This window comes from Rhineura floridana, chromosome 3 (genome assembly GCF_030035675.1).
Source record: "Rhineura floridana isolate rRhiFlo1 chromosome 3, rRhiFlo1.hap2, whole genome shotgun sequence".
In the NCBI taxonomy this organism is placed as follows: Eukaryota; Metazoa; Chordata; class Lepidosauria; order Squamata; family Rhineuridae; genus Rhineura; species Rhineura floridana.
In genome coordinates this window covers 70330517-70346509 of record NC_084482.1, presented here as the reverse complement: position 1 = coordinate 70346509, position 15993 = coordinate 70330517, and the positions used below count along the sequence as shown (strand labels likewise).

The 15993-nt window shown below is 43.1% G+C and overlaps 1 protein-coding gene across 1 annotated transcript; it reads left to right on the top strand.

Annotated features, from left to right (window-relative positions):
- The first annotated feature begins 517 nt into the window (after positions 1-517).
- Positions 518-13854, top strand: LOC133382172 (cytochrome P450 2C5-like). Its single transcript, XM_061621843.1, has 9 exons — positions 518-688; positions 2262-2424; positions 2853-3002; positions 5414-5574; positions 9519-9695; positions 10761-10899; positions 11728-11915; positions 13060-13201; positions 13667-13854. The coding sequence occupies exons 1-9, from the start codon at positions 518-520 to the stop codon at positions 13852-13854; spliced, it is 1479 nt and encodes a 492-aa protein (XP_061477827.1).
- Positions 13855-15993: the final 2139 nt, after the last annotated feature.

Genomic DNA, 15993 nt, shown 5'->3' with positions numbered 1-15993 from the left:
CCCCCTATCCTTCTCCCGATAAAGATCATCCATGAGGGCAACCAAGGCCAATTTAGTCCCATAACCAGGCCTGAACCCAGACTGGGATGGGTCAAGATAATCTGTTTCACCCAAGAGTACTTGCAATTGCTGCACCACAACCCTCTCAATCACCTTTCCTAAAAAGGGGGTATTTGCAACTGGTCGGTAGTTGTCACAAACCAATGCGTCCAGGGTGGGCTTTTTCAGGAGTGGTTGTGCTGTTCATTTTTATGGGAAATCAAAAGAGGAACTAAAATACAGTTTTGTGCAAAGTTTGATGTATTCCAAAGCTCTGGGGTAATTAACTAGCCTGCAGCCATGCTAGCAAGAGTGAAAGGCACCACGGGGAATGGAATCCAGAAAGGCAGAGGAAAGTTTGCATAGAGTCTACCTCTGGCGTTCTGGGTGTGTCTCAGACTTTGTTGTTTTCTTCCAACTCAGTGTTTCTTAAGGAGCTTCTTTTTGTGGAAGCAGGACTGAATAGGGAGGGGTACAGATGGAGCTGGTGACCGGGGCAGGAGTGCTGCTTGTTCTCTTTGTGCTTACGATCATGTCCTTCAAACTTTACAAAGCTAGAGGCCGGCTGCCTCCAGGACCCACACCCTGGATCTTTCTGGGGAACCTCCTGCAGAAAGATACTCTGCCTCTACATGAAACTTTCCCAAAGGTAAGACCCCCCTCTTGCAGGATTCTCCTAGAGGCCTTTCCAAATGGGATGGAGAACACGAAATTGTTCAAGAAGGAAAGATGGAAATATAGGCAGGAGGTGAATGCAATGTAAGATGCCTCTGATTTTTTTAAGGGGTGTGTACTTTCTAATAATGCTAATCCTTTTTTACCAGCCCCCACTGTTCCAGTGTGGCATTGTGGTTAATGTTGGACTAGGACCTGGGAGACCAGAGTTCAAATGCTGACTCAGTCATGAAGCTCACTGGGTGACCTTGGGCCAGGCACAGTCTCTCAGCCTAACCTATCTCACAGGGTTGTTGTGAGGATAAAATGAAGGGGTAGGAGAACCGTGTATGCCACCTTGAGCTCCTTGGAGGAAAGGTGGGATATAAATGAAATAATAAATAAATTTCCCACTACAGAATTAACAATTAAGAATTCTTTTTGGAGTATAGACGGGTGTAAGTAGAAACCTGTAAGAGGATAGTACTGAATTTGTTAACAGTAATAAAAATGCTTCTTTTGTCTTGGATCAATTTAAGCTAGGATACTTCTTGCTCCTTGGTTCAGTTCTCATGATCACTCCATAATTTGGGAAGTATTTTCAAGATCCATTAAAATGGGATGGTTTGACCTTTATTTCAACTTAACTCATCCAACTGGGATGGCTAAAGCACACAAAAAACTTTCTTTCCTCTTGCTTTGAGTGCATTTATATAGAAGCTTTCTTCCAGCCTGCATTTTAACATTTAACTTCTTTACTCTTTATTGTGCCCTCCGTTTTTATTCTCAAGGTAACTTCAGCAATATCTGCTTACCTTTTTAGCTCTCATCATGCCAAGATCCATCATGTTCCAATTACTTTTAACTAATGAAGTTACCTTTGTTGCCTTATGATCTCTCCCCTCACTAAAAGCCAAAGCAAACTTGATGCAGAAGATCCATGATTGGATATTAAGACATTATTTTCCCCCCTTTAAAGCAGCAGAGAAGGGAGGAAGAGATACTCATAGTTTGATAAGAGAAGCAGCAGTGGAGAAGAAGGTGTTTTCCATTTCCCCCCTTTTAAAATCACAAATGTTCCACGATGCAACTGCTGTTAGCCTTGCTAGGGAAAAATACAGATTCAATATAGGATAATAGCAGCTTTGGAAAGGATTAGATACCCCATGCCAGAACAGCCAAGGATTTCTAATCTCACATGTATTTTGGCAAAAGGATTGGCCCTAAGCTAAGCAAACCTTGTAGCTTTCCAAAACACATTTGCAATAAGTAAGGAATGACTATATGGAGGAAGCTATATTAGATAAAAACAGTCTGATAAGGACAGATATGGGAAGGTCCCTAAAATCAGCCTCCATAGCGCTTCATCTTCTTGCTGGCATTGGGGCCCATAAGAATAGTGACATAGCCCATTCTAAGTCTTTGAGCTCTAATTTTTTTTTAAAGGATGATGACCAATGCAATTGATCTGTAATAAGTGATGTTGTGGGGAGCTGATTGGAACAGATTTCAGAGAACGAGCTCTTACAGCCCCATGATTCATGTCTTTCTTGGATTCCGTGCCTCAGCTCACTGAGAAGTATGGTCCAGTCTTTACCCTCTGGCTGGGGCCAAAGCCCATGGTCGTGCTTTGTGGATATGATGCAGTGAAAGATGCTTTGGTGGATCACGGTGAAGAGTTTGGTGGACGGCCTTCTATACCTATCTTTGAAAAAGTATCTAAGGGCTATGGTAGGTACTCTTAACTGTTTTGTCTCCCCTGTGATTTGAGATGCAAATGCCAAGAATCATGCCACTGTTTCCAAGCAAGTGATTATTACCAATCTTCTCATGAATCCTGGGGACAAAGAACCAACCAAATCCCTGGGAAGAAGCCATTTCTTTTCCTCCATGGAAAATGGTGCCAAATTCTGCTTTTAATGTGAACATGTGTTCAAAAAACAACTTTGCACATACCAACAACCAAATGTGCATCCAACTTGGTTCTCAGTTCATTCTCCCTTGCTTATCTGATGCTATGAGAGTCCTGTCTATTCTTCTAGACCTCTCAGTGGCTTTTGATACCATTGACAATGGTATTCTTCAGGACTGGCTTGCACAAGACTTCATTGTCGTCAGATTAGAAATCAGTATAATAGTGCCAAATTGTATTCTTTCAGGGCTCATCAACCCGGATGATACAAAATGGAAGGAACTGCGTCGCTTCACTCTCTCCACACTACGGAACTTTGGGATGGGGAAGAAACCGATGGCTGAGCGGATACAGGAGGAGGCTCGCTGCCTGGTGGAGGCAATGACAACCTCACAAGGTCCTCTAGGGATCGGATTGGTCTAGTACACAGATGGGCCTTCTACATATTGTTGGACTTCAGGTCCTATCAGCACCGCCCAGTATGACCAATGATCAAGGATAATGGAAACCATAGTCCAGCAGCATCTGGAGGACACAAGGTTTCCCATTCCCAGTCTAATAAAATGCAGAGCAATCATCTGTGGGGGCAGGAACAATGTTTAAAGAGAGAGGAGATATAAAGGAGTATGCTGGGGCATAGAGACATGTGGCCTGGCTAATTAAGGCAGTGATCCTGTGCTCACTTACGAGGAAGTAAGGCCTATTGAACACAGTGGGGGCTACTTCTAAAGAAACATGGATAGCACTGCATGGCATGAGTCATACATAGAGTTGATTTCTCATTTATTATAGAGATCTTATCAGGCTCTTTAGGGATCTCCATTTCAGTTTGTTGCACTCCATCCTATGATACTTTCATACAAAAAATCTTCAGAGCTAGAAAGCCATTGACCAGTTAAACATTAACATTGCCAGTTAAAGTTTATGCTTTAACTTGGATTCCTGCATTGAGCAAGGGGTTGGGCTCGATGCTCTTATAGGCCCCTTTCAACTCTACTTATTCTGTGATCCTATGACCTTGGAAATGCAAAGGGGATGGATTTCCCAATGGCTGTTACTACATGACACTGCATCAGCCTCCATCACCTCGCTAAATTAGAATTACAAGTTAGAGTGTAACTGGGGGGGGGGCTTTTTTGGCTCCAGAGGTCAATCCTAGCCTTGCCAGCCAAATTTGGCATGTGGGTGGGTCTGCCCACCTGTCAATCACCAGATGTTGCAATGATGCCAGGTACCTGAGTGCTTTGAAGTCCCACAATTGGGACTTCAAAGCACCATGCAGGGCTTGCAAAGTCTTGTGCAGGGCTTTAAAGCTCTTGAGGCTTTAGATTTACCACCCATCAGATGACTGGCAGCAGGGTTGAAATCTGCTTTTCCTTGTCAGTACAAAATTGGGAGTGCACTAAGGCTCCTGATTGTGCATTGGCAACCACACCTCTACCTGCTCCACACCTGACATCACATACAATGTCAGGTTTGGCCCATGGGACAAAGATTCCCCATTTGGTACGTTCCTGTTTTTATGCCTGGCTTTTCTGGGATGGATGCTTGCCCCGTTTCCCTGCTCATGACATGAACTTAATACTGGCAGTATCTCTTGGAATGTGGAGTATGAAGTACAGTGTGTTAAACATGTATTCCTCACAGGTTAATGACTGGCTATATTGTGGTAGAGAATTCTGGCATTTGTTTCATCTTTTATTGCTGATATCTTACTTATGGTATGCCTGGAGAGTTGATAGTAGGAACACATCTCTGTTTTGATAGCTTGCTTTTGAGGAGCAAAATTGCTTAAGAACATAAGAACATAAGAAGAGCCTGCTGGATCAGGCCAGTGGCCCATCTAGTCCAGCATCCTGTTCTCACAGTGGCCAACCAGGTGCCTGGGGGAAGCCCGCAAGCAGGACCCGAGTGCAAGAACACTCTCCCCTCCTGAGGCTTCCGGCAACTGGTTTTCAGAAGCATGCTGCCTCTGACTAGGGTGGCAGAGCACAGCCATCATGGCTAGTAGCCATTGATAGCCCTGTCCTCCATGAATTTGTCTAATCTTCTTTTAAAGCCATCCAAGCTGGTGGCCATTACTGCATCTTGTGGGAGCAAATTCCATAGTTTAACTATGCGCTGAGTAAAGAAGGACTTCCTTTTGTCTGTCCTGAATCTTCCAACATTCAGCTTCTTTGAATGTCCACGAGTTCTAGTATTATGAGAGAGGGAGAAGAACTTTTCTCTATCCACTTTCTCAATGCCATGCATAATTTTATACACTTCTATCATGTCTCCTCTGACCCGCCTTTTCTCTAAACTAAAAAGCCCCAAATGCTGCAACCTTTCCTCGTAAGGGAGTCGCTCCATCCCCTTGATCATTCTGGTTGCCCTCTTCTGAACCTTTTCCAACTCTATAATATCCTTTTTGAGATGAGGCGACCAGAACTGTACACAGTATTCCAAATGCGGCCGCACCATAGCTTGCTCTAATGTGCTCCATAATGCCTTTTTATCAACCTGTTCATATTACAAATGTTTTAAAAATGTGACTTGCTAGAGCTGTTACATTTCCCCTATAAATCTATTGTGGATTTATTATTATTATTATTATTATTAAACACATTACAGCACAGCAACCCATTTGAATATATGAACCTTGAACAATGAATTTTGGAACACAGAGAAAAAAATCCAAATTGCAAACTATAGGAGGTTACAGAGAAAGTTTACAAAGTCTTAAAGAAAGTTGGGGAGAGGATGCATTTCCCAGTTACCTGGTGTTTTGTACCCTTTCTTTACCTTTACCTTTCTTTACCATTGCAGGGCAGGCCTTTGACGCAATGCCAGATATCACAGCTGCTGCTTCTAATGTGATCTGCTCTGTTGTCTTTGGGAATCGATTCAGCTATGAAGACCCACATTTCACTGAGCTCTTGCGTATCATTACGGACTTTGTGGGCTTCTTTGTGTGTGTCTCTGGAGTGGTATGTTGCCCTCATGCACTATTGCAAGTGTCCAATTATGCAGAATGCTCCTTTATAAGTAAACATATGATGGGATTTTACAAGTGGTCCATTTGTCAGTGGACTTACAAAAAGGGATGGATGGATTAGCCTCTTTCCATTCCATTTTTCATGTACTCAGACTTATGTCTATTCTGGTTTTTTGAAGACTTTTTTTAATGCACTTGAAAAAGTACATAGAAATTGTTTGCATTTTTCTCTACAGAACGCATTGTCTATGCATTTCACCCCCAAAATATGTATTTTCTCCTAAACAATGAATTTTTGTGCATATTTTTTTGTAGAATATACCTTTTATTATAAACATATAGGAAACCGTCATGTGTAGAGCAAGCTGTCTGCTTAATATTTCCCCCCAGCAACATATGAAGGGCCATAATGCCAAGCAACAGTGTTGTGATGGGCGGGGGGAGGGTGCAGAACCAACAAGCACATCCCTTATCTCTCCATTATCACATGGATGCCTGAAGAATGATATTAATTAAACCAACATCTGGTGACAGACCACACACTCTTTCAAAGCACACAGGATTCTTTAAAATCTAAATGGAAATGGAAATGGACCGCTTTCAAATCGATCCCGACTTATGACTACCCTATGAATAGGGTTTTCATGGTAAGCGGTATTCAGAGGGGGTTTATCATTGTCTCTCTCTGAGGCTAGTCCTCCCCAGCTGGCTAGGGCCTGCTCAGCTTGCCACAGCTGCACAAGCCAGTCCCTTCCTTGTCCGCAACTGCCAGCTGGGGGCAACTGGGCTCCTTTAGTTGACCCTTTGACATCCAGGAGACATGAACTGGTATTTGAACTTACAGACTCTGGACTCCCAGCCAGGCTCTCCTCCCCACTGAACAGGTAGTGAATGTGCTCAGAGTCCATCCAGGTTGCACACTTTGATCTAGATTGTGGGGGTGGGCCTGCCAATCACCCATTATGGATGCTTGACTGGCAGGTCCACCCAGTTGCTCTTGTCTAGCAACAAAGTTGGGACTTGATGAGCTTTTGGCCCCTTTCATTGATGTGACTCAGTCGGTGAATTCTGTTGACGTACCACAGAACCACTGTGTGGCCAAAAACTATTGCTTAATGAGTGTGTTTCCAGGTGTCATATGGAAGGCAATGGAATCTTGGCTAAAGGGCATAAGTGTATATCAGGGAAGAAAGAATTTGGAATGATCTAATCCTTGGATGGATTTAACGTGGAAAAGATGATATAAACCTGCTGAGAATATTTCTATCAATGGTTATTAGTCATGAGAGTAGATCAAATCACTATGTTCAGAGGCAACATATATATTTCTACCCATGTTTTGATATTTTTAAGGATTTTAAGGATGCTTATGTTTGGTTCTTTATATGTTTTTGTATTTTAAACTTCTGTACGTTTTTTATATCTGCTTTGCATTTTTAAATCTTTGTAATCCACCTTGGGACCCACATTCTGGGTGAGAGGCAGACAACAAAAATAAATGTGTTATTATAATAGTCCTTCTGAGCCATCTTGCTGGGATGGGTCTAGGAGGCACTGTTTTACAGTGGCTCCATTCCTACCTGATGGACAGGACCTAGAAAGTGGTGCTGGGAGACTACTGCTCGACCCCCTGGCCGTTGGCCTATGGGGCACCCCAGGTTTCCATTCTATCTCCCATGCTCTTTAACATTTGTATGAAACCGCTGGGAGATGTCATCAGGAGATTTAGAGTGCAATGTCATCAATATGCTGATGACACTCAACTCTATCTCTCCCTTCCATCTGATGACAGGGTGGGAGTGCTCATCCTAAACTGGTGCCTAGAGGCTGTGAAGGGCTGGATGTGGGCTAACAAACTGAAACTTAATCCAGACAAGACGGAAGTGTTGCTGGCCAAGGGGAAAACTGCCCCAGGGATAGGGTTGCAACCTGTTCTGGATGGGGCTGCACTCCCCTTGAAAGAGCAGGTCCGCAGTTTGGGAGTTCTTATGGATCCTGCCCTGCTGCTGGAATATCAGGTGGCTGAGGTAGTCAGGAGTGCTTTTGGCCATCTCAAAATGGTCTACCAGCTGCGTCCGTTCCTGGAAACAGCTGACTTGGCCACAGTGACACATGCATTAGTGACATTGAGGCTTGATTACTGTAATGCATTCTACATGGGGCTGCCTTTGAAAACGATTCGGAAACTACAGTTGGTCTAAAATGCAGCAGCCAGAATGTTAACGGGAGCACGGTGCAGGGAGCATATCGCCCCTGTGCTTTATCAACTCCACTGGCTCCCAATTTGTTTCTGAGCCCAATTCAAAGTGCTGGTTTTGACCTTTAAAGCCCTAAATGGCCTTGGACCAGTGTACTTAAGGGACCGCTTACGTCCATATGTTCCTAGCCTGGATTTAAGATCATCTACCTCTTGTCTTCCTCTTTCTGGAGTGAAAGATGTTAGATTGACAGGCACACGGGAGAGAGCCTTTTCAATTGTGGCTCCCAGACTTTGGAATTCCCTGCCCCAAGAAGCCCACTTTGCTCCCTCCCTAATGGTTTTCTGGAAACTAGTAAAAACTATTTTGTTCCGGAGAGCCTTTGGTTGGGACTGACAGGTCAGCCTGACACTGTTTAAAGTTTTTTATCTTTTATTTTTATCTTTTAAGTTTTTATTCTCACTCTCTTATATGTGTATTCACAAATATACATGTCTGTATGTTTGTATGGGTGTGTATGTGTATGCATAATGTATTTTAATTGTGTTTTATGCATTTTAATTTACTGTAATGTTTGTGTTTTTCTTGTATATTTTATTATATATGTGTGCTATTTTATTGTAGCCTCCCTGACTGCCCTGTTGTAGGGTAGAAGGGCGGGATAGAAATATTTTAAATAATAATAATGTTATGACTGGTATGGAGAGACTTTGCCCCTCCAAATGGTGCTGAACTACAACTCCCACAAAACCCAGCCAGCATGGCTGATGGCCAAGGATGATGGGAGCTGTAGTTCAGCAACATCTGGAGGGCCAAAAGTTCCCCATACTTGATTATTAAGATGCTGGGGACAAACAAGAGGGTCACCTCCAGACTGTCAGCATTTTGTGGGAGGGATTCAGTTGCATAGCAGAAATTTAGGTTTGCACAATTAAAGTGGTTTAAAGCTCTTTGGCACAACAAATCCACTTAAAAAACAACAACACATATTTTGTGGTTAGGAAAGTGATAGGAAAATGATTGATAGGAAGACTTATAACCTCCATGCAAGCAAACGAGGATGAATCTTCATTGTCATATCACCTCCCTGAAACCCCCCCCCAGATGAATGCTCAGTAAAGAGTGGATATCACATAATCTCCACATAAACTTTGTGCAAGCAAATCAGAATAAATGTTCAGTAAACAGGTTGTCTGGAGGAGACTGAGGAAAGAGCTAGTGTATGTCAGAGAGAAAGTTCAACTAGAACTTCACTCTCAGACATTTAGCTTTCTTTGTGGAGGAAATTATTTTGTAAGGATGAGCATACAGTCATGAGCCCTTCTGCATTCTGAGGGAGAATAACTGGACACAGATTTTCCTTCTTAGTGAGAAACAGTAACTACACTATACAGTAGGGCCCCGCTTTTCGGCAGCCTGCTTTTTGGCGTTCTGCTAATATGGCGGTTTTCAATTAGAGTACGGCGCTTGTTCCACTTTTACGGCATTTTTTGGGCATCGGGCACCATTTTATTGATGGAGTTCCGCTTTTCAGTGGGTTTCTCTTTTAGGCGAGGGTCTGGAACATAACCCGCTGTATGAGTGGGGCCCTACTGTACCAGCTCTCTGATACATGGGTGCATATGTGCCTGTTGGTATTGGGCCAAAGACGGGAAAGTTGGCTTCTATGCACAGCCACTGAAAGAGGAGGAAAGAGAAAGATCCATTGTCTCTAACTTACAATATTGCCTCATCCCAGGTGTACAATGCTATCCCAAGAATAATGAACTTCTTACCTGGACCCCACAACAAACTCTTCTCAGACTCTGCCAAGATCTGTACTTTTATACGGGAGAAAGTGGAATCTCACAAGTTGAGCCTGGATCCACAGAATCCTGATGATTTTATTGACTGCTTCCTACTCAGGTTGAATAAGGTAGGTGAGAAGTTTGTTGGTGGAGTGAAGCTATGGGAAGTGGCTTGTTGTGTGTGATTACAGAACTTGTGTCTTTTCTGATTATGATGATGATGATGGAGAAGGAGAAAGAGCAGCAGCAGCAGCAGCAGCAGCTGAGGATGGATAATTTCGATTGGGTGGAGGGAAAATGGTTAAGTTCCCCCACTTATCTATGTTCCTACTCCACTCTAAGTCACAGCCACCTACAGCTGCTTATCATCATTATATATATATTTAATAACCTCTCCAGAAAACTGTTGTATGCATCTGCCATATAACGTCATGTCTTAATCAGTTCTTTGCCTGTTAATTCAGTAGTGAGTCCTTGTGATCCAAAGCCAAAGCATGTCCACCTTGCTTGACCTTAGCCAGCTGTACCCAGATCAGTCAGAGATGCTTATCAGGTCATGGGCCAACCTGGAAGTGGCGAGGATCTTAAGGTGGAAGGCAGGGGGAGGACCATACTGATTGCATCTGGTCAGAGCTCCAAAAGAGCATAGAAAAAGGTGTCAGGGAGAGAAGGAGATGACTCCCCAGCCCAGTGTAGTGTCTCACAGCCAGAGCAAGGAGGCTCAAGCTAAGAGGCAAGTAAAACAGATGTCACTCCTTTTCCCCCCATGAAGGGAACACAGAGGGAAATGCCAAGCCCCAACAGCTCTCTGCTGGCAGGGTCCCAGAGAGGGATGAGCAGTGGAAGCAAGGATCTTCAAATATTAGGAGTTTGCGTGTACGAAAACAGTAAGAGGAACTGGATCTGCTTCACCTGCCTCTCAGTCCCTTGTTTTTTCCATTGAACCATGAACTCATTTGGCCCAAGCCATTAAGTTCAATAGGACATCCACACTGATGTATAGTCATGCATATGATCAGAGCCTTTGATGCCCCCTTTCTATAGCTTGACCTAGAATTAAAGCTGGGAAAACCATGGTAGACATCTTACCTGCCATGATGCACAGCTGGCTGATATTCCAAAGATTCTGGTGTTTTATTTGAGGTAGGCATTTCCCTTCCACCTCCTCCCTTTCTTCCTGCATTATTTTATAGGAACAAAACTCTGCTCAGAAGATCTGCACTGAAGACCTAGTGATGACTGTGCTTACCCTCTTTATTGCTGGGACAGAGACCACAAGCACTAACCTCATGTATGGACTCTTGTTGTTGGCCAGGTTTCCACACATCCAAGGTACACAGAATAAAATGACCAATTTTGAGTTTTTGATCTTGTGCCCCGGTTAGAATGTATTTAATAGTCTCAGTTCATGGAAATAACACTATAAATAGTGTGTGCTCTTTAGTAAAGAAATTCTGAACAGCAGCCACTGTCGTATCAAGGAATGGGGATATTAGCCACGCCCCGGCACTAGGTAATGTTCTGATGATGTCTTGAGGGATGTTGGAACCAATCACGAGAGAGTATTTGATAAGCTGGGTGTATTGGTGGAATGCGCATTCTTCCAACGGATGAGGGCCGTGTGCAAACGGGTGACGCAGACAGTCAGTTATTTGCTGGTTTTCTTCAGGAATGGGACACACTCGCTACCCGTTGTTTCTGTGATATTTAAATGAACTTGTTTAATGAAACAATGCCGGTGAACTGAATGAGTTTGTTGTTAAGTATATTAAGTATAATAGGAAGCATTGGCATATACTTAATCTGAGGGGGGCGTTGGGCACAAAAATATTTTGCAAACGGGCGTTGGGTCGAGGAAGGTTGGGTAATGCTGGTATAAGTCCTTGGATGGATTAGCCTGTGATTAACCCTGGGCATTTTAAATTAGTGGCTGGGGTCAAGAGATGGATCTGTCAGGAAATGAGTCACTGTGGATCACTGGCTTATCATTTTAGATTTACCACTCAAATAGGGTTGAAATTGGAAAGTGAAAAGCAACTGTGAATCCTTGGTGACCCACTATATTCCATTTGGTGCAAACAGTTTGAGCCTATAAATTCAGTATGTGGGAAAATGGGTTCTGGAATATTTTTCATTGCAACAAAATATAATTCTTTGCAGCTAAAGTCCAGCAGGAGATTGATGAGGTTGTTGGAGTCAACCGTTCTCCAGGTATGGAGGACAGGGTGAGGATGAACTACACCAATGCAGTTATCCACGAGATCCAGCGTTATCAGCGAGGGAGTAGTGAGACTTTCCCACATGTGACAACTCAGGATGTGGATCTCATGGGCTACACCATCCCTCAGGTGTTATAAGTAAAACAAAACAAAACAGGGTGAAGGGTTAGTGTTCTGCGTTTAGGGTTGGGCAAATATGTCAATTTCCGTTTCTCTGTTTCTCATCTTTCCAATCTTAAATTCAGTTGTCCACATTTCAACATCATTTTTCAAATTTCATGAAAATTCAGCAGCATTTTAGTGTAAAATTCTCATAATATACACATTTTTGCAAAGCATATTTTCCTAATATAATGCAGTTTGTATGCTATTTTCATTAATATATGCATTTTATGCACCCTTACCTACTTATATTTTCATACACTACTTGGGTACAGAACTGCACTGCAAAATTTGGAGAAATTAAAATTTCAAAGGATGGCTGTGTTTTGGAAAACACAAATTAGATAGATTCACCTTTGAATGCAAACTGAGCTGAATTTCTCCCCTACCCTTAACAGAATAATTCCAGTGGGTTGGATCCAATGAAGCAATCTTGGTATGGCCATTAGTGGGGCTGCATCAAGATATTCAGTATAGTCTTTCTAAAGTGTGGATACACACACACCCCTTTATACGAGTGATCATAAATCACATAAAGACAAGCCTTTTTTTGCAGTGTTCTATCAGTCCATCAAACTACACATGCTCATTTGTAAAACATCACACAGAAAGGTTGCTGATGGAGTGTATGTATATGATTGCATCATGAATAAGTTTGCTCTTTTGTGGTGTGTTTTTGTCAATGTGCATGTGCACATTGTTAATTTACAGTGGAGCAGGAGATGCAAAGGAATGGAAAGCTGTGACTAACTGCGCATGCACAGGAACATTCAAAAATAAAAACCAATGAAAGAATATAGCACCATTTAAACTGAGTCTCCAAAAACTGGACTCACAGAGTGGGCCACCCCACATTGAAGGTCTTCAGACAGAGGCTGGGGAGCCATCTGTTGAGGAGGCTCTAGCACTGGATTTCCTGTCCTAAGCAGGGGGTTGAAACAGGTGTCCTACGAAAAGGCTACTTCCAACTACTCTCTGCTTCTATCCTTATGGGAACCTCTTCTTCCTCTGATAAGGTTTATTTAATTATCTCTCAAAGATGGACTTTTTATTTGCTGTCTGTAAAATTGAGCCATCAGTCTGAATTGTTTATCTTCTTATCTTCCTAAAGGGTACCCTTGTTGTCCCATTGTTCCTTTCTGTGCATTTTGACCCAGCCCACTGGGAGGCTCCCGAAAAGTTTGACCCGGGTCACTTTTTGGATGAGGAGGGTGAATTCAGGAAGCGGGATGCCTTCGTGCCTTTCTCTGCAGGTGAGAATAAGAGCTCTCAGTGCACAGGACTAGGACCTGTATTTAGGCACCTAATGTCATACCAAAGCCTAGAGCAGGGGTGAAGAACCTCAGCCCCAAGAGTGAATGCGGCCCTCTAGGCCTTTTTATCTTGTTAGCATGATGAAAGTTAACATTTAATCCTGTTGCCAAAGCTGCTCAGTGAGATGATATTTCAAGTGGATAGATGAATAGTGGGGCTTTTACAGATGGTCAGTCTATAGTCCGACATACATTTAATGGTTAATGAGTGAGATCTAGATGTTTTCATCCTGTGGAGCTATCACATTATCACAATGTTCTTCTGAATATATTATGCTGCTTCTGGGAAAATTTGTCCCGCACCCCAACACACACACATGATAAACTGAGGCGATTCCTCAAGAGTTCTGTGTTTACTGGGTACCATAAATGTCTCAGTGGCTAACTAGTTCTCTTTTCTTCCAGGGAAGAGATCCTGCCCAGGAGAGGCACTGGCCCAAATGGAGCTCTTCCTCTTCTTTTGCACTCTGCTCCAGAACTTCACTTTTCAGGTGGTTGCAAACCCTGAGGAAGTGGACATAGATGCCATGTTTCTTAACTGCAGGGAAAAGGGGAAACATCGCCAGTTACGTGCCATCAGACGTAAAATCTGAAGTGAGAAGGAAATGCATGACTCCAAAAATATACAGAAATCCTGAACCATTCCATTCTCTTTCTTTCCCCCCTCTCTTTTTGATTTCCAAGATAATGGAGAAAAAGCCTCAGGGCTGTACTGGGGTAGAAAAGTAGAGCATGTGAAATCTGCAGAGACTTGCCAAGTGTGACCCATTGCACTATGGCTATTCTAATCTTGGGATTCTGATGTCACTCAGCTCCATTTAGTCCTGTCGCTCTTTCCTTGCCTCCAGTGGACCATCTCAAAACCACAGCCCTGACATCACATTTTGAATACACAGTAGATATCATTCCTTGACCCATATCTAACTTTCTTTGCTGTCTCTTTCAAATGTAACCAAAGAGCAGCTTCTGGCTAGCACTTGCCTTAGAGCAAATACTGGATCAACAGGTTAAATGCTAATCTTGTTTGTCAAGGTGCTTTCAGATGGGGGCTTAATACTGCAAACAGATGACTGAGATACTGCAAATATGTCATTAGCAACAGGGGTCTTTTTTCTTCTTCTACTGTACTTTCTCTGGAAGGGTAAACCTGGATTGAATGGGGGGAGGGAGGAACTATATGCTGGCATCATCCTGCCAACAATGTTGTGTAGATGCTGCAAAAAAGCTGGAATGCATGAGGTGCACTGATCCCACAATAAACATCCATCTAGAAGCACTCCAAACCTATGAATGGAATTCCTATCTGTATCCTCAGCAAGTGCTCAAGAGGCTGTATCAAAACATTCCTTATCATAGAATCATAGAATCGTAGAGTTGGAAGGGGTCTACAAGGCCATCAAGTCCAACCCCCTGCTCAATGCAGGAATCCAAATCAAAGCATTCCCGACAGATGGCTGTCCAGCTGCCTCTTGAATGCCTCCAGTGTCGGAGAGCCCATTACCTCTCTAGGTAATTTGTTCTATTGTCGTATGGCTCTAACAGTTAGGATGTTTTTCCTGATGTTTAGTCGAAATCTGGCTACCTGCAACTGAGCCCATTATTCCATGTCCTGCACTCTGGGACAATCAAGAAGAGATCCCAGCCCTCCTCTGTGTGACAACCTTTCATGTACTTGAAGAGTGCTATCATATCTCCCCTCAGTCTTCTCTTCTCCAGGCTAAACATGCCCAGTTCTTTCAGTCTCTCCTCATAGGGCTTTGTTTCCAGTCCTCTGATCATCCTTGTTGCCCTCCTTTGAACCTGTTCCAGCTTGTTTGCATCCTTCTTGAAGTGCGGAGACCAGAACTGGATGCAGTACTCAAGATGAGGCCTAACCAGTGCTGAATAGAGGGGAACTAATACTTCATGCAATTTGGAAACTATAGTTCTGTTAATGCAGCCTAATATAGCATTTGCCTTTTTTGCAGCCACATCGCACTGTTGGCTCATATTCAGCTTGTGATCAACGACAATTCCAAGATCCTTCTCACATGTTGTATTGCTCAGCCAAGTATCCCCATCTTATACCTGTGCATTTGGTTTCTTTTTCCTAAGTGTAGAACTTTGCATTTATCCCTGTTGAATTGCATTCTGTTGTTTTCAGCCCAATGCCCCAGCCTATCAAGGTCCCTTTGAATTATGTTTCTGCTCACATGGTATTAGCTGTGCCCCGCAATTTTGTATCATCTGCAAATTTGATAAGCATGCTCTGTACCTCCTCATCCAAGTCATTAATAAAAACGTTGAAGAGCACTGGGTCCAGGACTGAGCCCTATGGTACCCCACTTGTTACTTCTGCAAGTTTGAGAAGGAACCATTGATAAGCACTCTTTGAATATGATTCTGGAGCCAACTGTGGATCCATCTGATAGTTGTTCCATCCAGCCCACATTTAGCTAGCTTGCTAATCAGAATATCCTGGGGCACTTTGTCAAAAGCTTTGCTGAAGTCAAGATATATTATGTCCACAGCATTCCCACAGTCTACAAGGAGGTTACCCGATCAAAAAACGAGATAAGATTAGTTTGGCAGGACTTGTTCTTCATAAATCCATGTTGGCTCCTAGTAATCACTGCATTGTTTTCAAGGTGCTTACAGATTGACTGCTTTATAATCTGCTCCATAATTTTTCCAGGGATTGATGTTAAGGTTGACAGGTCTGTAGTTCCCCGGTTCCTCCTTTTTGAAGATAG